The 23,959-nt window shown below is 42.9% G+C and overlaps 1 protein-coding gene across 1 annotated transcript in view; it reads left to right on the forward strand.

Moving 5' to 3' along the window:
- Positions 1-7,078: 7,078 nt before the first annotated feature.
- LOC129843308 (protein eyes shut homolog) overlaps positions 7,079-23,959 on the forward strand; it is a gene marked incomplete at its 3' end in the record, with an annotated part of 32,709 nt that continues 15,828 nt past the window's right edge. Inside the window, exons 1-2 of the mRNA XM_055911935.1 lie at positions 7,079-8,133; positions 9,847-9,963. Coding sequence (XP_055767910.1) covers positions 7,356-8,133; positions 9,847-9,963 — 895 coding nt within the window. The remainder of the gene's footprint in view (positions 8,134-9,846; positions 9,964-23,959) is intronic.

The following is a 23,959-nucleotide window of genomic DNA, read 5'->3' on the forward strand; positions in this document are numbered from 1 at the left end:
GCAGGCTGAGACATTAAGGATAGAGTTGTTGTTTAATTCAAATATGCTTATTGGATACAGATTTTACAGCAAAGGTTGGATGGTAGAAATGTTTTAGGGCTTAATGTCTTCTGCATTAGCTTAATTTATCCATGAAATTCATCCAAGATGAAAGTGTATTGCCTTGCCTCCTATTTTTGAAACTGATATTCATGGTGGTTTTCATGGTAACGGACCTGTCTCTTGACTACATTTAGCATCTGGGGAGTTTAATGAAAGATAATACCTGTCAGATCTGGGTTCAGATAATATTTGGTTTTTAAAAAGTATTTCAGCTGTGCTTCATGGATCTTGCCTGACACAATGGATTAGTCCCAAAAGTGCACATGCGACCCATTAGGCTCTCCAGACAGGCTCTCCAGACAGGCTCTCCAGACAGGCTTAATCAAACACACAAAGTATTCGAAAGGAAAACAAGTACTATTTGTACCCAGGTCTGGAATAATACCCATCATGTATTTGATTCTAGTCCTGGGTGTTACTCTGACATTTACTTCAAAGAAAACCTCCCAGGCTGATAATTAGGCTAGGATCTGATACCTCAGTATGTCAGACAGTTCCTGTTGACAACATGGATACTCCCCAAATAGAGCCCCACAGTGGAGGTGTCATAATGCCCATAAAACCTAGTGGTCAAACAAGGAAAGCTTTCCAATCGTTTTTTCCATAGGGGAGTTTAGAAACACGTAAAATAAGGGCTGTGTTTTGTGTAGGCTTACCTTGGTGTGACGTTTTGATAACCATGGACAAGGCTCTCTTGGACAAGGTGACTTTTATCATTATAGTCGCCTGTATTTAGTCTCATATTCAAAAATGCTAATTAGCGTCAAAGTAGACATCATGCAAGACTACAAATCCCAGTACAGTGATATCTAACAATACACACAAATCTAAAAAGTTAAATAAGAAATATTAGGATGAGCAATGTCGAAGTCCGGAGTATAAATGTGATGGGATGTATAGACAATATAGGACAGTGTATGGATAGAATATGTAGTATATTTGAAGAATAGTACATGTACAGCAATAGTTAAATAGGATCTGCACAAAACTTGCACAAGACAGTCGGCAGAATTGTCAAGTTAAAGAAATGTAGCCAATTTATTAATTACTACATTTAGCTAACATTAGATAGTTAATCCAGAGATTCTTACCTTTGCCTCAATTCGGTAGTCTCATATTTGTAGTTATTTATGATAGCCACATTAGCAGCAAATTAGTATTTCATTTTTTGGTGGATAAATACAGGCGACAATATTGATTAAAGTCACCTTGTAAGCCTAGACGAAACACAGGCCTTATTTGAAGTGTTTCTGAAATGCCTTATGGGAAAAATGAGTGGTGGAAAAAACGATTGGAACCATTTTCCTGTTTGACTGCTAGGTATTATGGGTATTATGACTCATGCTGTGGTACTCTATGGCACCCTTTTTCCTTCTACTACTGTACTACTGTTGACCAGGGCCCATGGGGGTAGGTCCCTATATAGGGAAAAGGGTGCCATTTGGGAGACAACCTGTCTCCAGTTGTGGTTTCCTTTTTGTTTGTTCAGTAATCATGAACCTCTGATTACATAGTAATTAACCTCCACACGTATAGAGATTATTCTTCCTACTATAGAAACACAGTGAAACAATTATACTGTCCAGTCTGGTTATTATTGCTCTATTACCCAATAGAATAAATATTATTATTTTAATTCTAGCAACATAGTTAGCAGTAATTATTGTATTATAGAAGTTGATTTCTTTATGAATAAAAATAAATGTACAGTATTTATACAATCTTTGCATAGTAAAGGACAGCTGGATTTGTCTTTATCCACAGTAAAGCTGGGTTATCAGTACAGACTTTGCATGCTCTCTTCTCTACCTCCCTCCCAAACTACTGTACTGTGAGAGAGATGGTGAGCTGAGGAACACAACGGCATCGTTCCTTCCTGTCTCCGACGGCGTCCCAAACGGTACCCTATTCCAGAACCCGCTTTTCACATTAGAAAAATGCCCCCTCTTTCCCTCCCCCCTTTATATTTTGGATAATTGTTTATTGAGAGAGCCTATATTAAATACACCTACAAGTTGATTATTTATTTTTTGTAATAATTTTTTTATAAGGGGGACCTAGGAAAATGTTGTTTTGAAGCCCATTTCCTGCAATTCTACATAGTTTATAATAACAATAATAATAATAATAATAATAGACCCGATTTCCCAAAATGTTATTTCGCTTCCAAATATATTCTCAATGTAATTATACAAATCCTCTTTTACAGAAAGTGAATAGATGACTTGATAGCGACAGAGTCACACCTTGTATAAGATTACTTCCTAAGCAAAGTCACATTTCTCTGACTCCTCGACGTTAGGTCATAGCTCAGCTTCTGAATATCATAGGGCCAAACCAATTATATTCCCATGTGCATCAGTCTCCAGGATTAGTATACACCAGGGCTCTCCAACCCTGTTCCTGGAGAGATACCCTCCTGTAGGTTTTAACTCCAACCCTGTTCCTGGAGAGATACCCTCCTGTAGGTTTTAACTCCAACCCTGTTCCTGGAGAGATACCCTCCTGTAGGTTTTAACTCCAACCCTGTTCCTGGAGAGATACCCTCCTGTAGGTTTTCGCTCCAACCCCAGTTGTAATTTATCTAATTCAGTTTATCAACCAGTTAATTATTAGAATCAGGTGCGCTAGATTAGGGTTGGAGTGAATCCCTACAGGACAGTAGCTCTCCAGGAACAGGTTTGGAGAGGCCCACTATAAACAATTGCAAATTGTTAATCAAGGAAGGTTGTTGATGGTACTGCCCTGCCCCAAGCCTGGTTGCTGATGATGGTACTGCCCCAGACCTGGTTGTTGATGATGGTACTGCCCCAGACCTGGTTGTTGATGATGGTACTGCCCTGCTCCAGGCCTGGTTGTTGATGATGGTATTGCTACAGGGCTGGTTGTTGATGACGGTACTGCCCTGCTCCTGGCCTGGTTGTTGATGATGGTACTGCCCTGCTCCGGTCCTGGTTGTTGATGATGGTACAGCTCCAGGCCAGGAGGTTGATTATGGTTCTGCCCTGTCCTGCTCCAGGCCTGGTTGTTGATAATCGTACTGTCCTCCCTAGGTTGGGTACCCCTACCCTATTCCCTATATAATGCACTACTTTTGACCAGGGTCTATAGCGCTCTGGTCTAAAGTAGTTCACTATATAGGGAATAGGGTGTCTACGCACTTCTTTAGGGTGTTTTTTGAACTGCATCCCAGCATCTTTTTCTCAGACAGGCAGGCAGACAAACAGCTAGCTTTCTCCTGGCCCTTTACCATCCATCTGTTCGCTAACTGATCTGTTGTTTATGATGGTACTGCCCTGCTCTAGTCTTGATTGTTGATGATGGTACTGCCCTGCCCTGCTCCAGTCCTGGTTGTTGTTGATGGTACTGCTCCAGTCCTGGTTGTTGATGATGATACTGCTCCAGTCCTGGTTGTTGATGATGATACTGCTCCAGTCCTGGTTGTTGATGATGGTACAGCTCAAGTCCTGGTTGTTGATGATGGTACTGCCCTGCTCCAGGCCTGGTTGTTGATGATGATACTGCTCCAGTCCTGGTTGTTGATGATGATACTGCTCCAGTCCTGGTTGTTGATGATGGTACAGCTCAAGTCCTGGTTGTTGATGATGGTACTGCCCTGCTCCAGGCCTGGTTGTTGATGATGGTACTGCCCTGCTCCAAGCCTGGTTGTTGATGATGGTACTGCCCTGCTCCAAGCCTGGTTGTTGATGATGGTACTGCCCTGCTCCATGCCTGGTTGTTGATGATGGTACTGCCCTGCTCCAAGCCTGGTTGTTGATGATGGTACTGCCCTGCTCCTGGCCTGGTTGTTGATGATGGTACTGCCCTGCTCCTGGCCTGGTTGTTGATGATGGTACTGCCCTGCTCCTGGCCTGGTTGTTGATGATGGTACTGCCCTGCTCCTGGCCTGGTTGTTGATGATGGTACTGCCCTGCTCCTGGCCTGGTTGTTGATGATGGTACTGCCCTGCTCCTGGCCTGGTTGTTGATGATGGTACTGCCCTGCTCCAGGCCTGGTTGTTGATGATGGTACTGCCCTGCTCCAGTCCTGGTTGTTGATGATGGTACTGCTCCAGTCCTGGTTGTTGATTATGGTACTGCTCCAGTCCTGGTTGTTGATGATGATGGTACTGCTCACGCCCTGGTTGTTGATGATGGTACTGCCCAGCTCCAGGCCTGGTTGTTGATGAGGGTACTGCCCTGCTCCAGGTCTGGTTGTTGATGATGGTACTGCCCTGCTCCAGGCCTGGTTGTTGATGATGGTACTGCCCTGCTCCAGGCCTGGTTGTTGATGATGGTACTGCCCTGCTCCAGTCCTGGTTGTTGATGATGGTACTAGCCTGCTCCAGGCCCGGTTGTTGATGATGGTACTGCCCTGCTCCAGGCCTGGTTGTTGATGATGGTACTGGCCTGCTCCAGTCCTGGTTGTTGATGATGGTACTGCTCCAGCCCTGGTTGTTGATGATGGTACTGGCCTGCTCCAGTCCTGGTTGTTGATGATGGTACTGGCCTGCTCCAGTCCTGGTTGTTGATGATGGTACTGCCCTGCTCCAGGCCTGGTTGTTGATGATGGTACTGGCCTGCTCCAGTCCTGGTTGTTGATGATGGTACTGCTCCAGTCCTGGTTGTTGATGATGGTACTGCTCCAGGCCTGGTTGTTGATGATGGTACTGGCCTGCTCCAGTCCTGGTTGTTGATGATGGTACTGCTCCAGGCCTGGTTGTTGATGATGGTACTGCCCTGCCCCAGTCCTGGTTGTCGATGATGGTACTGCTCCAGTCCTGGTTGTCGATGATGGTACTGCTCTAGTCCTGGTTGTTGATGATGGTACAGCTCCAGGCCTGGTTGTTGTTGATGGTACTGCTCACATCCTGGTTGTTAATGATGGTACTGCCCTGCTCCAGTCCTGGTTGTTGTTGATGGCACAGCTACAGGCCTGGTTGTTGATGGTACTGCTCCAGTCCTGGTTGTTGATGATGGTACTGCCCTGCTCCAGGCCTGGTTGTTGATGATGGTACTGCCCTGCTCCAGGCCTGGTTGTTGATGATGGTACAGCTCCAGGCCTGGTTGTTGATGATGGTTCTGCTACAGGGCTGCTGCACTGAAATGTTCTCTCTTTCTTCTGTCTTCCTTCTTCTTTCACTGTCATTCTCCTTTCTCTCACTCTCTTGCTCTTCCATCTTCTTATTTTCTCCTCTCTCTCTCTCTCTCTCTCTCTCTCGTTCTACCTCCCATATTTCTTCTTCGTCTTCTTCTTCGGCTGTCACTCCTCAAGTCTTCGACCCCAGCAATCTTGGGCTAGATCCCAAATGGCATCATTCCCTATATAGTGCATTACTTTTGACCTGGGCCCGTAGGGCTCTGTATAACAGTAGTGCACTATGTAAGGAATAGGGTGCCATTTGAGACAGAAACAAGATAGAGGTGATCTAGGTTATGTTGTGGATGACGTGAATAAACTTCCTGCTCCCTTTCTATCATTTGGCCCTTTGAACTGACGGTCTGTGTGTCTGTGTGGGAAGAGATGAGGCTGCTATCCATACTACAGTGTAACATTTCCTGAGTGTTCAGAAAGGATAACACTTCAATGGGATGGCCATAGATGGGAAGGGATTGTGATATGGTTTCCTATACAAGGACACCATGTTTAAACTGGAAACATGGTTTATTATTGATAGAGGTAACTACAGTATGTCCAGCATTGTCACCATGTCATATTAATTGACTAGACTACGCTCGCATGATTGTTCCTCATTGGTTTTCAATCATACGTTGTGGAAAAAACAACCGTTGATAGAAATACAATGTATTCAGGTCAAAGGGATCTTTGCCAATGCAAAGCAGGAACAATCCCTCTCCAGACAGCTTGCTGTAGGCCGCTACCGAATTCCCTACAAGGCATTCAGTCACAATACCCTCCCCAATCTCATTGACTGTATCACTCCCCCTTGTATTGATACTACTGCTCTGTGTATTCACACTTCTCTATGTATTACTTTATCACCAGGCAGTTATTCATATCAGTCATTGTGAGTCAGACAGATCTGACAGTGGGAATGTGCAGTTACAGTAACACTGGAGGAGGGGTGCCTCAAATGGCACCCTATTCCCTACTTAGTGCACTACTTCTGACCAGGGCCCATAGGGTGTCATTTGGGACGTAGACAGGGCTTTTTATCTCTCTACTCCCTAGTTCTTTTATCTGGAGTACACGGGTTAGAGAAGGTCCTAAGGGAGAGAGACAACTGCTTCTGGTTTAACTCATCTCACAGGCTTGACACTGAGGTGTGTGTGTGTGTGTGTGTGTGTCTGTGTGTGTATGTGTATGTGTATGTGTGTGTGTGTGTGTGTGTGTGTGTGTGTGTGTGTGTGTGTGTGAGAGGATAGGAGAGAGGACATATTTTATCTGACGCTGTCACTGGTTGTATTAACCTCAGGGAAATGAGAGGCTATGTGACATTCTCGGTGGTCAGCAGCAGTACAACCCAGACCTGGGTTCAAATACTATTTGAAATTATTTCTAATACTTTATCTGTGCTTAATTGAGCTTTCCCTGCTAATAGAATAGTCCCAAAACGGTCAACCCGCCTTTCCCATCTCTTGCTCCAGGCAGACTAGGGCTTATATAATAGTATTTGATCCTAGGTCAGATCCTGCTTAAACAACTGATGGTAAAGTCACTGCAGTGTTAACTATACATGTAGCCTTCAATGTAAGAACTGAGTTACTTAAACTTGATTGTATTTTTTGAGGATTAGGACTGTCATTCAAAATGTTGACACAAAATGGTTTAGAATAAAACCTAACTAGTTTAGTTGATGTTCACATTGTTGGAAGTCCAGGCAGTATAAACAGAACTTTTAAATTTACATTTTTCATCAGCAGCATCATTCAAGGTTGTCATATTGATAGAAAATATTATTTTTTTGATTGATTTTAGCTAATCAAACTCTTACTTCTTTTGTCTTTAGGTTGGTGTGTTGCCATGACGTTCATCAAGCCTCCTCCATTGGACCTCTGACTTTATCAGACAGGAATTTAATTACATATCTTTTACCCTGAACATTCCTCAAATTAAATGACTTCAGGAATGCTCTGAAGACCTGTACGAAAGCTCTGAAGACCTGTACGAAAGCTCTGAAGACCTGTACGAAAGCTCTGAAGACCTGTACGAAAGCTCTGAAGACCCGTACGAAAGCTCTGAAGACCAGTACGAAAGCGAATAGGGAAGCAGCGAAAGGGAGAAACTTAAAAATGCAGAGGCTATCATTTCACATCATCGCTGTCATAATCAGCTATTTTCTCAATGGCTGCGTAGTTGTTCACAGCCAGACAGTCTGCAACCGACCAGCCAATCTGGAATGGCAGCTACAACCACAAACTTCTCAGGTGAAATGGACACTCATGGAAAACATCTGTAATAGTATGGTCCAATGTTGGGGTGATCAAGAAAGGACAGAGACACAAAAGTCAGATGTTACACCAACTTGGAAATTACCTCAGATTTGTCCTCTAGAGGTGCAGTTTGGCGTCAAGCTGTTTGTTTCTATTGATGCCACTCTGGATTTATACGGTATCAGGATCCTCAATGTGTCAAAGGAGGACTTTGAAAGTTGTTCCACTGCACCACAGTCACAAGACCAGTTTCTCTGTTCCGATGACGTTATGAATGCGTCTAGGCAGGTCGAACCTAAGTGGCTTCTCCCGGGCCTTCATTATTTCATAGCTTCGCATGAGGAGGATTCACAGCTCTGCAGGCTGGGTCTTCGTCTCAACGTCTCTGTGAAGGAACAACAGTGTCAAAGCAGCCCACTAGTGCGACTCTGCTCCGGGAACGGTGTTTGTAGGACAAGCTTTTGGGAAGACGGAGCGTACCGCTGTCAGTGCCGCCAGCATTACTATGGAAAGTTCTGTGAGAAGTTTGATGCGTGTTTGGAAAACCCATGTGAGAACGAAGGAGTCTGTGTAAGCAATGGTACGACAGATCACATCCACGCGACGTATAAGTGTTTGTGCCCTCCACATTTTACAGGTGAGGAATACAACTGAGAATTATGCCTCTGATATTACTAATGTTATGTTTTTAAAGGGGAATTCTGCAGTTCAAACAACAACAAAGGGAGCCCCCCCCCCCGCCACTGATACGCTATATATAGTCCAAAAATGGATGTATCAATCACAGATTGCTCTTTTTTTAAGCTACTTTGTGAAAATGCTAAAGAAAGTTGCACACTCATCTCTCCTTGCAGTGGATATATTTAACCAATGTTTTGGCCAAATAGCCTTCATCAGGGTTTGATGCTTTACTTTACACCCTGTACTCATCCACCAAATGCTAAACTCAATGGATTGTTGTACCTTCAATTACTATAAATGGGAAAATAAATTGCTCACGTTAATTAAATCTGCCGTGACAGAATCCACCTACCTACCTGGAGGCTAAGGCTGTGTCCCAAATGGCACCCTATTCCCTACATTGTGGGCTCTGGTCAAAAGTAGTGCACTATATCGAGAATAGGGTGCAATTTGGAACACAACCCTAATGTTACAACCCTATTGCTTGGAGATACTTCCATATTATTTATCTATCATAATTACTAGTTCTCATCTAGCTTAATGCATTTATTTCAAGAATATCCAGAGTCCGTTCCAAACGGAACCCTTTTCCCTTCATAGTACACATAGGGCTCTGGTCAAAAGTTGTGCACTTCATTGGGAAAAGGGTGCTATTTGGTATGTAGACTCAGATACCCCTATGGGCTATTTATGTGAACAATATTTTCTTCCAGGACTTTATTTTGCGTTAATCACCATAATTATTTCTGGAATGGGTTTCTGTACCACCTGAATGCATTCTTAATTACTTTACCTCCTCTCTTCCATTTTCATTTAGATTTGATTCCTTCTCTCACCATGTCTTTGGCAATAAACGATGGCTCTCAAACGTTGTTTAAACATTGTCTCTGAAGACTTAGGAGCCAACGTGTCATGTTTTTTGCATCACAAGTCATCTGAATCATGCAATGAACACGGTTATCATTAGAAATGCATGATGCACTAACTAACTAACTTTGTGCAATGGGGCCACCATAAGTGAGAGTTTCCATGTAGACTTTCAAGCTGCAATGATGTCTTTCAGTTTAATTTAATTTCCAGAATCTGCATAGTTAATTACTGTTGATAATTGTTGACCCTACGTTACTTCAAATCAAATAAAAAACAATAGATTGAATCTGTAATGGCTGTCGTCTTCCTCGTCTGAGGAGGAGAACGATCAGAGGACCAATGCGCAGCGTGGTAATTGTTCATCTTATTTAATGAAGTGAACAACTCAAAAATACAAAAACAACAAAGTGAAAACCGAAACAGTTCTATCTGGTGCAGACACACAAAGACTGAAGACAACCACCCACAAAACCCAACAGAAAACAGGGTACCTAAATATGGTTCCCAATCAGGGACAACGATTGACAGCTGCCTCTGAGAACCATATCAGGCCAAACACAGAAATAGAAAACATAGATTACCCACCCAACTCACGCCCTGACCAACTAAAACAAAAGACAAAACAAAAGAACTAAGGTCAGAACGTGACAGAATCTATACGAATAAAATATTATAGAACCGATCTATACAAATAAAATACTATAGAACCAATCTATACGAATGTAGAATCTAGATACTTATCTAAAACATTTTGTTCATTTTAAATTATTCATATTTCATGCTTTATCTTTTCCCTCAGGGGCTAACTGCTCTGATGTGATTGGACGAGAGAATTGCGATAGACTTTGTCGTAATGGAACGTGTCTCCATGTTTCACCTTTCTCCTTCAAATGTGTGTGTTACACAGGACACCCAGGTAAGGAACCACAGTATTATTCTGTTCTGCATGGGTTACAATCCCTGCTATAGTGTTGGATTTAGAATCAATCACGAACGTACAGTACATGGGGTAGCCTGCCTTAGGGAAGGGCAACAATGACATATATTCTTGTTTAGAACAGCCTGCATCTGGTAAGAGCAACAATAACTTGTAGTCTTGTTTATAACAGCCTGCATCTGGTAAGAGCAACAATGACTTGTATTCTTGTTTAGAACAGCCTGCATCTGGTAAGAGCAACAAAGACTTGTCGTCTTGTTTAGAACAGCCTGCATCTGGTAAGAGCAACAATGACTTGTAGTCTTGTTTAGAACAGCCTGCATCTGGTAAGAGCAACAATAACTTGTAGTCTTGTCTATAACAGCCTGCTTCTACATCTGTATTGCTTGCTGTTTGGGGTTTTAGGCTGGGTTTCTGTAAAGCGCTTTGTGACATCGGCTGATGTAAAAAGGCTTTATAAATAATTGTGATTGGTTGATCTGGAAAGGGAAACAATGACATGAACTCTTGTTTATGACACACTGAGTGCGTCTTTGGGCCATGGGTCCTGGACAAAGTAGTGCACTACATGGGGAATAGGGTGCCATTTGTTCACGACACACGGCTGCTACCGCACCCTTTAGGTAGATCGTGAGCCTCATAATGAGCCTCATTTTCTCCAGTAACAGTACAGTTATGTTAATGGGGGTCTCTCACAAATGGATTACAAAAAGTTGTACCAACCAGCGCTTCCTAGTTCTTGGCCTGGATAATGGTCTCTAGGTATGCGTCCCAAATGGCACCCTATTCCCTTTATAGTGCACTACTTTTGACAAGTGGGTCCCTTGAATAGGGAATAGGGTGCCATTTGTGACGCAGCCTAGCTAAAGCAGGGGCCTTATGATGGACCTTCTGCTGTAACAAACTCCAGGTGGCCTTCTAACTTGATTCATTGTTTTGTTTTCGCGTGCAATTTGTCCAGGCAACACTCGGGAAATCTCCTACCTGTATACCTTCCCTCTGAGTCTGAGCTGTGCTGAGCTGCAGTCCTCGCTGCAGAGGCTTTAAGGCTGATTATTTGGGTGCTTGTATTCTCAAGGTTACACTTTTATTATTTATATAGCTATCTCACTAAGCCAGTTATAGAAACATACTGTGGTTTTGATTTGTTGAAATAACAGCTCAGAGAAATACAGTAGTGGATAACTATTCTGAATGTCATAGGGGAGAACGGTGAGGAACAGTACCAGACAGTGAGATTTCTTTCATTTCTGCAGAGTTGTACAATAATTGTGTCCCTGGTTGGAGCATTATGCAGAGATCTACAGTGTTCTAGAAGTCAGTCAACCCTGTAGTTTCAGACTGATCTATGGAAGTAAAACTGATGTTCAGATGCCATGGGATGGTGATGGTCTCCCTCTAATCATGAAGTTAGTCCGTAGTGGGCTCAAGCCCAGGTTTAGATTACTACTGGACTCTGGTCTGTAGACCACTTAGGACAGGTCTGCTATCTTCATTTGACTAGTGTCTCACAGCAAGAAAATAATCCTGCAGCAACAGAACATTAAGTATTATGTGTATTATAATGAATGCACATTTTTGTAGAGATTGATCCATAGTTTGTTAGGGCAAATCAAGTCTGACTTTTTAAAGTTGAAATTACACACTTTTGAAGCCTGGAATACACAACAAGTTAGCATTTCCTGCTGGACAGGAACATTATCTGTGACCACAGAGTGATCAAATTAAGATAGCACAACTAAATGAAGCAATGCATTGATACTACTTGGAATGCCCCTTACAGTGCGTAGACTATCAATATGCAGTACATCCGTTGTCTTCACTATTCAATTACATTCAGTGATGTAGTGGAGCGTAAAACACAGTTGAAAATACAGTACCACTCAAAAGTTTGGACACACCTACTCATTCTAGGGTTTTTCTTTATTTTTACTATTTTCTACATTGTAGAATAATAGTGAAGACATCAAAACTATGAAGTAACACATATGGAATCATGTAGTACCCCCAAAAAGTGTTAAACAAATCAAAATACACTACCATTCAAAAGTTTGGGGTCCATTAGAAATGTCCATGTTTTTGAAAGAAAAGCTGTTTTTTTGTCTATTAAAATAACATCAAATTGATCAGAAATAAAGTGTTGACATTGTTAATGTTGTAAATGACTATTGTAGCTGGAAACGGCTGACTTTTTATTTTTTTAAATTCACCCCAATTTTGTGGTATCCAATTGGTAGTAGTTACAGTCTTGTCTCATCGCTGCAACTCCCGTACAGACTCGGGAGAGGCGAAGGTCAAGAGCTATGCGTCCTCCGAAACACAACTCAACCAAGATGCACTGCTTCTTGACACAATGCACATCCAACCTGGAAGCCAGCCGCACCAATGTGTCGGAGGAAACACCTGGTCAAGCGTGCACTGCGGCCGACCCGCCACAGTGCGCTAGTGCGCGGCAAGACAAGGATGTCCCTACCGGCCAAGCCCTCCCTAACCCGGACAACGCTGGGCCAATTGTGCGCCGCCCCATGGACCTCCTGGTCGCGGCCGGCTGCAAAAGAGCCTGGGCTCGAACCAAGAGTCTGTAGTGGCACAGCTAGCACTGTGTTGCAGTGCCTTAGACCACTGTGCCACGCAGCGCCGCCCAGCTGATTTCTAATGGAATATCTGCATAGACGTACAGAGGCCCATAATCAGCAACCATCACTCCTGTGTTCCAATGGCACATCGTGTTAGCTAATCCAAGTTTATCATTTTAAAAGGCTAATTGATCATTAGAAAACCTTTTTGCAATTATCTTAACACAGCTGAAAACTGTGTGCTGATTAAAGAAGCAATAAAACTGGCCTTTAGACTAGTTGAGTATCTGGAGCTTCAGCATTTGTGAGTTCGATTACAAGCTCAAAATGGGCAGAAACAAAGAACTTTCTTCTGAAACTCGTCAGTCTATTCTTGTTCTGAGAAATGAAGGATATTCCATGTGAGAAATTGCAAAGAAACTGAAGATCTCTTACATCGCTGTGTACTACACTTCACAGAACAACACAAACTAGCTGTAACCAGAATGGAAAGAGGAATGGGAGGCCCCGGTGCACAACTGAGCAAGAGGACAAGTACATTAGAGTATGTAGTTTGAGAAACAGGCACCTCACAAGTCCTCAACTGGCAGCTTCATTAAATAGTACCCACAAAACACCAGTCTCAATGTCAACAGTGAAGAGGCAACTCCAAGATGCTGGCCTTGTAGGCAGAGTTGCGAAGACAAAGCCATATCTCAGACTAGCCAATAAAAATAAAATATTAAGATGGGCTAAAGAACACGAACACTGGACAGAGGAAGATTGGGAAAAAAAGGGTTATGGATAGACGAATCTAAGTTTGAGGTGTTCGGATCACAAAGAGGAACATTCGTGAGACAGAAAAATAAAATATCCTGGAGGAGTGCTTGACGCCATCTGTCAAGCATGGTGGAGGCAATGTGATGGTCTGGGGGTGCTTTGGTGGTAAAGTGGGAGGTTTGTACAGGGTAAAAGGGATCTTGAAGAAGGAAGGCTATTACTCCATTTTGCAACGCCATGCCATACCCTGTAGACGGCACTTAATTGTAGCCAGTTTCCTCCTACAACAGGACAATGACCCAAAGCACAGCTCCAAACTATGCAATAACTATTTAGGGAAGAAGCAGTCAGCTGGTTTTCTGTCTATAACGGAGTGGCCAGCACAGTCACCGAATCTGAACCCTATTGAGCTGTTGTGGGAGCAGCTTGACCGTATGGTATGTAAGAAGTGCCCATCAAGCCAATCCAACTTGTGGGAGGTGCTGGAGGGAGCATGGGGTGAAATCTCTTCAGATTACCTCAACAAATTGACAACTTGAATGCCAAAGGTCTGCAAATCTGTAATTGCTTCAAAAGGGAGATTCTTTGACGAAAGCAAAGTTTGAAGGACACAATTATTATTTCAATTAAAAATCATTATTTATAACCTTGTCAACGTCTTGACTATATTTCCTATTCATTTTGCAACTCATTTCATGAATGTTTTCATGGAAAACAAGGACATTTCTAAGTGACCCCAAACTTTTGAACGGTAGTGTATATTTGAGATTTGAGATTCTTCAAAGTAGCCACCCTTTGCTTTGTTGGCAGCTTTGCACACTCTTGGTATTCTCTCAACCAGCTTCAAGAGGAAGTCACCTGGAATGCATTTCAATTAACAAGTGTGCCTTGTTAAAAGTTAATTTGTGGAATTTCTTTCCTTATTGCGTTTGAGCCAACCAGTTGTATTGTGACAAGGAAAGGGTGGTATACAGAAGACAGTCCTATTTGGTAATAGACCAAGTCCATATTATGGCATGAACAGCTCAAATAAGCAAAGAGAAACAACAGTCCATCTTTACTTTAAGACATGAAGGTCAGTCAATCAGGAACATTTCAATAACTTTTAAAGTTTCTTCAAGTGCAAACCATCAAGCGCTATGATGAAACTGGCTCTCATGAGGACCGCCACAGGAAAGGAAGACCCAGAGTTACCTCTGCTGAAGAAGAGAAGTTCATAAGAGTTACCAGCCTCAGAAATTGCAGCCCAAATAAATGCTTCACGGAGTTCAAGTAACAGACACATCTCAACATCAACTGTTCAGAGGAGACTGCGTAAATCAGGCCTTCGTGATGGAATTGCTGCAAAGAAACCACTACTAAAGGACACCAATAATAAGAAGAGACTTGTTTGGGCCAAGAAACATGAGCAATGGATATTAGACCGTTGGAAATCTGTCCTTTGGTCTGATGAGTCTAAATGTAAGATTTTTGGTTCCAACCGCTGTGTCTTTGTGAGACACTGCCTGTGATTTATTTAGAATTCATGGCACACTTAACCAGCATGGCTACCACAGCATTCTGCAGCGATACGCCATCCCATCTGGTTTGGGCTTAGTGGGAGTATCATATGTTTTTCAACAGGACAATAATCCAACACACCTCCAGGCTGTGTATGCTCTATTTGACCAAGAAGGAGAGTTATGGAGTGCCGCATCAGATGACCTGGCCTCCACAATCACCCGACCTCAACCCAATTGAGATGGTTTGAGATGAGTTGGACCACAGAGTGAAGGAAAAGCAGCCAACAAGTGCTCAGCATATGTGGGAACTCCTTCAAGATTGTTGGAAAAGCATTCCTCATGAAGCTGGTTGAGAGAATGCCAAGAGTGTGCAAAGCTGTCATCAAGGCAAATGGTGGCTACTTTGAAGAATCTCAAATATAAAATCAATTTTGATTTGTTTAACACTTTTTTTTTGGTTACTACATGATTCCACATGTTATTTCATAGTTTTGATGTCTTCACTATTATTTTAAATGTAGAATATACTAAAAATAAAGAAAAACCCTTGAATGAATAGGTGTGTCAACTTTTGACTGGTACTGTATAGGAAGTGTTACTTTTTCCACAGGGAACGACGATCAGAGTTTACCCACCTATTTTCTTTTACCACTACATCACTGGTTACATTGTAGTGACCGCTTCTAACAGAGCCTAGGACTCCAAGTCTGGGCTTTAGGAGCTTATTCTCCCCTCAACTAACTGTGGAGATACTGGTTCCAAATTTTTGATGTGATGGGCTTAATTCTGGTTAAATGTCTTTATTCAACCAGAATGAACACCACTAAGCAGGAAATAGCATGTGGCCAACATAACCAAAGCCAAAAAAAGAGAAGGTCTCCCAGGGGCCAACCTCACAGGTGCTAGTAGGGGAGGATGAGGAGGAAGTGGCAGACCTCGTCCATAATGAGCAGCCCGATTCTAGTGGGGCCGGGGTAGATCTGGATCCGGAGGACGACTATCTAGAACCAACAGACCTGTCAGGTTCCCTGACTAATTTCGGGACGGCCCAAAACCAGGATCCAACCCTGCAGCAAGCCAGAGCAGATGTGCAGGTCGTAGATGGTACTCCCATAAATGATGGGACAATGCCTAATATTTTTCCCCACTTCATCATGAAAAAGGGTTTGGTGTACAGTCTCTCAAAAATAGGGGTTGATGTGGTGGAACAGTTGTTGGTCCCCACCCGGTACCGGAGGACAGTACTGGACCTAGCTCATGGGCACATTCTGGGTGGACACCTTGGTATCGATAAAACCCAAGACCGGATTGTAAGGAGGTTTTACTGGCCAGGAATTCAGGCTGAAGTGGCCCGGCATTGTGGAGAGTGCCCGGAGTGCCAGTTAACAGCTCCCCGACCAGCTGTTAGAAGCCCGTTAGTGCCGCTCCCCATAATCGAAATGCCATTTGAGAGGATAGATATAGTGCCCCTTCGGACAATGGCTTCCAAAAATATCGGCAAGAATTAGTGCTCCTGTTCACCAGGGTAGGGATTCCAAAGGCGATTCTTACTGACCAGGGGACCCCTTTATGTCCCACTTTATGGCAGACCTTTGTAAATTGTGGCAGGTGAAACAGTTGAGGACATCAGTTTACCATCCTCAGACAGACAGGCTGGTTGAGAGATTCAACCGCACCCTGAAGTCAATGCTCAGGAAGGTAATCGATAAGGATGGGAAAAACTGGGATTGCATGTTGCCGTATCTGATGTTTGCCATTAGAGAGATTCCCCAAGCCTCGCTGGAGTTTTTCCCCTTTAGAGCAGAGACGGAGCAGAGCAGAGACGGATAAAATGTTGGCAGCTGGAGTGGTCTAAGGGTCACATAGTGAGTGCTATAGCCCAATTGTGATGGTCTCCAAGCCTGATGGGTCTTTGAGGTTTTGTGACGACTTTCGGAGGGTAAATGAAATCTCCAAGTTTGATGCCTACCCCATGCCCCGAGTAGATGAACTGCTGGAGAAAATTGGTAATGCTCGGTACATTACGAACCTGGACCTAACCAAAGGTTACTGGCAAATTCCTCTGACCCCCAGAGCCAAAGAAAATACAGCCTTTGCAACCACTGACGGTTTGTTTCAATACACCGTCATGCCATTTGGGCTTACACGGGGCCACGGCTAATGTAACAGGTCCTAAAACCGCACCGAGTTTATGCCGCAGCCTATTTAGATGACGTGGGGATCTACAGCACAGATTGGGAATCCCACTTACCACGGGTACAGGCGGTTTTAGACACCCTTAGAAAGGCAGGGCTCACGGGGAACCCTGCCAAGTGTTACGTGGGGTTAGAGGAAACCGAGTATCTGGGATACCTTTTCTCAATAGGGGGTGCTGTTGGGACTTTGTAATATTTACGTTCCCAAATTAAACTGCCTCGTACTCAATACCTGCTCGTACAATATGCATTTTATTATTACTATTGGATAGAAAACACTCTCTAGTTTCTAAAACCGTTTGAATTATTTCTCTGAGTGAAACAGAACTCATTCTGCAGCACATTTCCTGTCAGGGAGTGAGATTTCAGAAATCGAGGTCCCTGTTCTGAGGCCAGTTTAAGTCCCCATGTAAGCCATCGGGCTACATGCACTGCATACACCTTCCTCTAGATGTCAGTAAGCGGGGAGAATTTGAATGGAGTGGATTGCGCAATCTGGGCCACTATAAATGATCATGGAACGGAAGTACCATTCTTTTCAACTCGGCATCTGGCGCAAGGGGGCATCACAATGGCGTCCTGCAAACGCTTTCGTTTTAGCAGTTCTATATCTCCGGTCATGTTTTTATTCGTTATAGGTGTTAAAGACATCATAAGGTAGTTAATTTAAACCGACATATAGCAGTTTATATCAGTTTATTGCGATTTTCCTGGATTTCTTTGTGACGCGCTTTCACTAGTTGGGCACCTCTCCAGTGGGTGGCTATCGTTAGCTGCTATTTCTCAATGAGAAGAGGACATCTCTCAACCAAAATACCATTGTTCTGGAGAAAGTACACCTTGCCCAAGATTCTGATGGAAGCTCGGCAAATAGTAAGCAATCTTTATGTTGTTAATTCGTATTTATGTTGACAAATGTCAAATAATAATTCCGCCATGAATTTCGGTGCGGTCTCGCTTTAGCGCACGCTGTATGCTGAAGTAACGTTAATTTTAAAAATGTAACACAGCGATTGCATTAAGAACTAATTTGCCTTTCATTTGCTGTCCAACTTGTATTTTTTAGTCAAGTTTATGAATAGTTTTCAATTAGAATAGGTGCCTCTCCAAGATGGCGCCGGACAGATTGCTTGAAGTTTTGGCCACTAATCACATTGTATAACCACGAATTGTGCCGCTAAATATGCACATTTTCGAACAAACTCTTTATGCATTGTGTAATATGATGTTATAGTACTGTCATCTGAAGAATTCTGAGAAGGTTAGTGAAAAAATTAATACGTTTTGGTGGTTTATACGTTATCGCTATTTTTTACTTGAATCACTGCTGTTGTGATGTTTGCTATTGTGGTAAGCTAATATAACGCTATATTGTGTTTTCGCTGTAAAATCAGAAATATTGTCTGGATTCACAAGATCTGTGTCTTTCATTTGCTGTACGCTGTGTATTTTTAAGAAATGTTTTATGATGAGTAATTAGATAATACACGATGGTCTCTGTAGTTATTCTAGTTGCTTTGGTGAGAGTTGTGATGGTGGCTGCAATGGTAAACTATGATTTATACCTGAAATATGTACATTTTTATAACAAAACATATGCTATACAATAAATATGTTATCAGACTGTCATCTGAGGAAGTTGTTTCTTGGTTAGTGGCTATTTATATCTTTATTTGGTCGAAATTGTGATAGCTACCTATGCAGGGAAAAAATGGTGGACAAAAAAAGTTGTGTCTTTTGCTATCGTGGTTAGCTAATAGATTTACATATTGTGTCTTCCCTCTAAAACATTTTAAAAATCAGAAATGATGGCTGGATTCACAAGATGTGTATCTTTCATCTGGTGTCTTGGACTTGTGATTTAATGATATTTAGATGCTACTATTTACTTGTGACGCTATGCTAGGCTATGCTAGTCAGCTTTTTTACTGTTGGGGGTTCTCCCGGACCCGGGATTGGGAGGAAGTAGAAGTTAATCAAACCCCAACGTAAGAAGGTAGAGGCAATTAGAGGATGGCCAAAACCAGCAAATAAGAAGCAAGTTCGAGCCTTCCTAGGGTTGACCGGTTGCTACCGGAAGTTCATCCCAGGTTATTCTACAGTGGCCGCCCCACTCACCAACATGACGAGAGCCAGAGGGCCACACATTGTAAAATGGGATGAAAGGGCCACCAAAGCATTTAGATCATTACAGTAGGGTCTTTGCTGTAACCAGTGCTGGTGGTACCAGACTTTGAGTAAAAGTTTTGTGGTTCAGACGGATGCCTCATAGGTCGGCTTGGGAGCCGTGCTATCCCAAGAGCTAGAAGGTGTGGTACACACCATCCTGTTGTTAAGCAGGAAGCTGGAACCACGGGAGGCCAACTACTCAGTCGTTGAGGAAGAGGCTCTGGCAGTAAAGTGGGCTCTAGAAAGCCTGAAATACTACCTGCTAGGGCGCCACTTCACCCTCATCAGTGACCATGCCCCACTCACCTCGATGCATAGGGCTAAAGAGAAGAACGCTTGGTTGATCCGGTGGTTTTTGAGTCTCCAACCATTTCACTTTGACTTAAAACACAGAGCAGGGAAGGAAATGGGAAAGGTGGATGGGTTATCCCGCATGCACGGATATTTTGCTATCCTTGACCTCGCCTGCGGCCTGGGAGGACCAGGACGGAGCAACAGAAACACAGCTACTGTCCTATTCGAAAGAACTCTCATTCTGGGGTGATTTTGGTGACGGTTTCCCGCTTCATTTGTGACAACCTTGAAGAGGTTTGTCACAGGATGTAGTACAATGTCTATACTAGCACACAACTTAGGTGTGGATACTGGAAAACAGTCTAGTACTGTCTTTATCCACCTGGACAACAGTCTAATACTGTCTTTATCCACCTGGACAACAGTCTAGTACTGTCTTTATCCACCTGGACAACAGTCTAGTACTGTCTTTATCCACCTGGACAACAGTCTAGTACTGTCTTTATCCACCTGGACAACAGTCTAGTACTGTCTTTATCCACCTGGACAACAGTCTAGTACTGTCTTTATCCACCTGGACAACAGTCTAGTACTGTCTTTATCCACCTGGACAACAGTCTAGTACTGTCTTTATCCACCTGGACAACAGTCTAATACTGTCTTTATCCACCTGGACAACAGTCTAGTACTGTCTTTATCCACCTGGACAACAGTCTAATACTGTCTTTATCCACCTGGACAACAGTCTAGTACTGTCTTTATCCACCTGGACAACAGTCTAGTACTGTCTTTATCCACCTGGACAACAGTCTAGTACTGTCTTTATCCACCTGGACAACAGTCTAGTACTGTCTTTATCCACCTGGACAACAGTCTAGTACTGTCTTTATCCAACTGGACAACAGTCTAATACTGTCTTTATCCACCTGGACAACAGTCTAGTACTGTCTTTATCCACCTGGACAACAGTCTAATACTGTCTTTATCCACCTGGACAACAGTCTAGTACTGTCTTTATCCACCTGGACAACAGTCTAGTACTGTCTTTATCCACCTGGACAACAGTCTAATACTGTCTTTATCCACCTGGACAACAGTTTAATACTGTCTTTATCCACCTGGACAACAGTCTAATACTGTCTTTATCCACCTGGACAACAGTCTAGTACTGTCTTTATCCACCTGGACAACAGTTTAGTACTGTCTTTATCCACCTGGACAACAGTCTAATACTGTCTTTATCCACCTGGACAACAGTTTAATACTGTCTTTATCCACCTGGACAACAGTCTAATACTGTCTTTATCCACCTGGACAACAGTCTAGTACTGTCTTTATCCACCTGGACAACAGTTTAGTACTGTCTTTATCCACCTGGACAACAGTCTAATACTGTCTTTATCCACCTGGACAACAGTCTAATACTGTCTTTATCCACCTGGACAACAGTCTAATACTGTCTTTATCCACCTGGACAACAGTCTAATACTGTCTTTATCCACCTGGACAACAGTTTAATACTGACTTTATCCACCTGGACAACAGTTTAATACTGTCTTTATCCACCTGGACAACAGTTTAATACTGTCTTTATCCACCTGGACAACAGTCTAGTACTGTCTTTATCCACCTGGACAACAGTCTAATACTGTCTTTATCCACCTGGACAACAGTCTAGTACTGTCTTTATCCACCTGGACAACAGTTTAATACTGTCTTTATCCACCTGGACAACAGTTTAATACTGTCTTTATCCACCTGGACAACAGTCTAATACTGTCTTTATCCACCTGGACAACAGTCTAGTACTGTCTTTATCCACCTGGACAACAGTCTAGTACTGTCTTTATCCACCTGGACAACAGTCTAATACTGTCTTTATCCACCTGGACAACAGTTTAATACTGTCTTTATCCACCTGGACAACAGTCTAATACTGTCTTTATCCACCTGGACAACAGTCTAATACTGTCTTTATCCACCTGGACAACAGTCTAATACTGTCTTTATCCACCTGGACAACAGTCTAATACTGTCTTTATCCACCTGGACAACAGTCTAATACTGTCTTTATCCACCTGGACAACAGTCTAGTACTGTCTTTATCCACCTGGACAACAGTTTAGTACTGTCTTTATCCACCTGGACAACAGTCTAGTACTGTCTTTATCCACCTGGACAACAGTCTAATACTGTCTTTATCCACCTGGACAACAGTCTAGTACTGTCTTTATCCACCTGGACAACAGTCTAGTACTGTCTTTATCCACCTGGACAACAGTCTAGTACTGTCTTTATCCACCTGGACAACAGTCTAATACTGTCTTTATCCACCTGGACAACAGTCTAGTACTGTCTTTATCCACCTGGACAACAGTCTAATACTGTCTTTATCCACCTGGACAACAGTCTAGTACTGTCTTTATCCACCTGGACAACAGTCTAGTACTGTCTTTATCCACCTGGACAACAGTCTAGTACTGTCTTTATCCACCTGGACAACAGTTTAATACTGTCTTTATCCACCTGGACAACAGTTTAATACTGTCTTTATCCACCTGGACAACAGTCTAGTACTGTCTTTATCCACCTGGACAACAGTCTAATACTGTCTTTATCCACCTGGACAACAGTCTAATACTGTCTTTATCCACCTGGACAACAGTTTAGTACTGTCTTTATCCACCTGGACAACAGTTTAGTACTGTCTTTATCCACCTGGACAACAGTCTAGTACTGTCTTTATCCACCTGGACAACAGTCTAATACTGTCTTTATCCACCTGGACAACAGTCTAGTACTGTCTTTATCCACCTGGACAACAGTCTAATACTGACTTTATCCACCTGGACAACAGTTTAGTACTGACTTTATCCACCTGGAACAAAGTGTAATACTATCTCCATCTTATCCACCTGGAACAAAGTCTAATACTGTCTCCATCTACCTGGAACACTGTATAATACCACCTCCATCTTATCTACCTGGAACATTATCTAATACTATATCCATCTTATCTCCTTGGAACACAGTCTAATACTGTCTGCATCTTACCTGCCTGGAACACGGTCTAATACTGCCTCTATCTCATCTACCTGGAACACAGTCTAACACTGTCTCTATCTACCTGGAACACGTTCTAACACTGTCTCTATCTCATCTACCTGGAACACAGTCTAATACTGTCTCTATCTCATCTACCTGGAACACAGTCTAACACTGTCTCTATCTCATCTACTTAGAGACAGTGTTAGACTGTGTTCCATCTCATCTACTTGGAACACGGTTTAATACTGTCGCTATCTCATCTACTTGGAACACAGTCTAACACTGTCTCTATCTCATCTACTTGGAACACAGTCCAATACTGTATGTCATCTACCTGGAACACTGTCTAATACTGTCTCATTTACGAAGTAACAAAGTAATCCACTATATAGGGAATGGGGTGCCACTTGGGACGCACCCCATGGCTGTTCCCTCATTAATCACCTGGAATCACCTGCCTCCCCTACTGCAGAACAGAGCCGGTCTGCCCTCGCAGGCCAGAGCCTATACTCACAGAATAATCAGGCCCAAACTCACGGGACGTTTCAAATGAGATTTCTCTTTTGATTCTCCGGCTCTCCTGCAGAGTTCCTCTATGGTATTTATCACCAGGTATTACCGCCTTATAGGGCAACATCCCATCTGGGATCATACAGCTTGTTTTCGCAATTCACATAACCCATTGTTTTAGTGGGTAGATTCAACTATGAGGAAGTGATTTGGTTGGGGACTGCGTTGTTAGGTTGTGGGTATATCTGAGTCCTGTTAGATAAATGTAAGACTGTACTGTACATAGTCTACATTTACAAGAGATTGAGTTAGCATTCCTCAGCACATTATTCAATATTCATTATTATCCTCTTACATAATATATTGTCTTTCATGTATTCTATGGATTGTATTATTTATTATTATTATTCCTTGACATAGACTGACCAGGTGAATCCAGGTGAAAGCTATGATCTCTTATTGATGTCACCTGTTAATTCCACTTCAATCAGTGTAGATGAAGGGAAGGGGACAGATTAAAGAAGGATTTTTAAGCCTTGAGACAATTGAGACATGGATTGTGTATGTGTGCCATTCAGAGGGTGAATGGGCAAGACAAAATATTTAAGTTCCCTTTGAACGGGGTATGATAGCAGGTGCCATGCTCACCGGTTTGTGTCAAGAACTGCAACTCTGCTGGGTTTTTCACGTTCAGAAGTTTCTGTGTACATCAAGAATGGTCCACCACCCAAAAGAAACCCAGCCAACATGACACAACTTTTGGAAGCATTGGAGTCAACATGGCCCAGCATCCCTGTGGAACGCTTTCGACACCTTGTAGAGTCCATGCTCCAACGAATTGAGGCCGTTCTGAGGGCAAAAGGGGGGGGGGGGGGGTACAACTAAATATTAGGAAACTGTTCTTAATGTTTTATACACTCAG

The sequence above is a fragment of the Salvelinus fontinalis genome, unplaced genomic scaffold (assembly GCF_029448725.1).
Source record: "Salvelinus fontinalis isolate EN_2023a unplaced genomic scaffold, ASM2944872v1 scaffold_0109, whole genome shotgun sequence".
Taxonomy (NCBI): Eukaryota; Metazoa; Chordata; class Actinopteri; order Salmoniformes; family Salmonidae; genus Salvelinus; species Salvelinus fontinalis.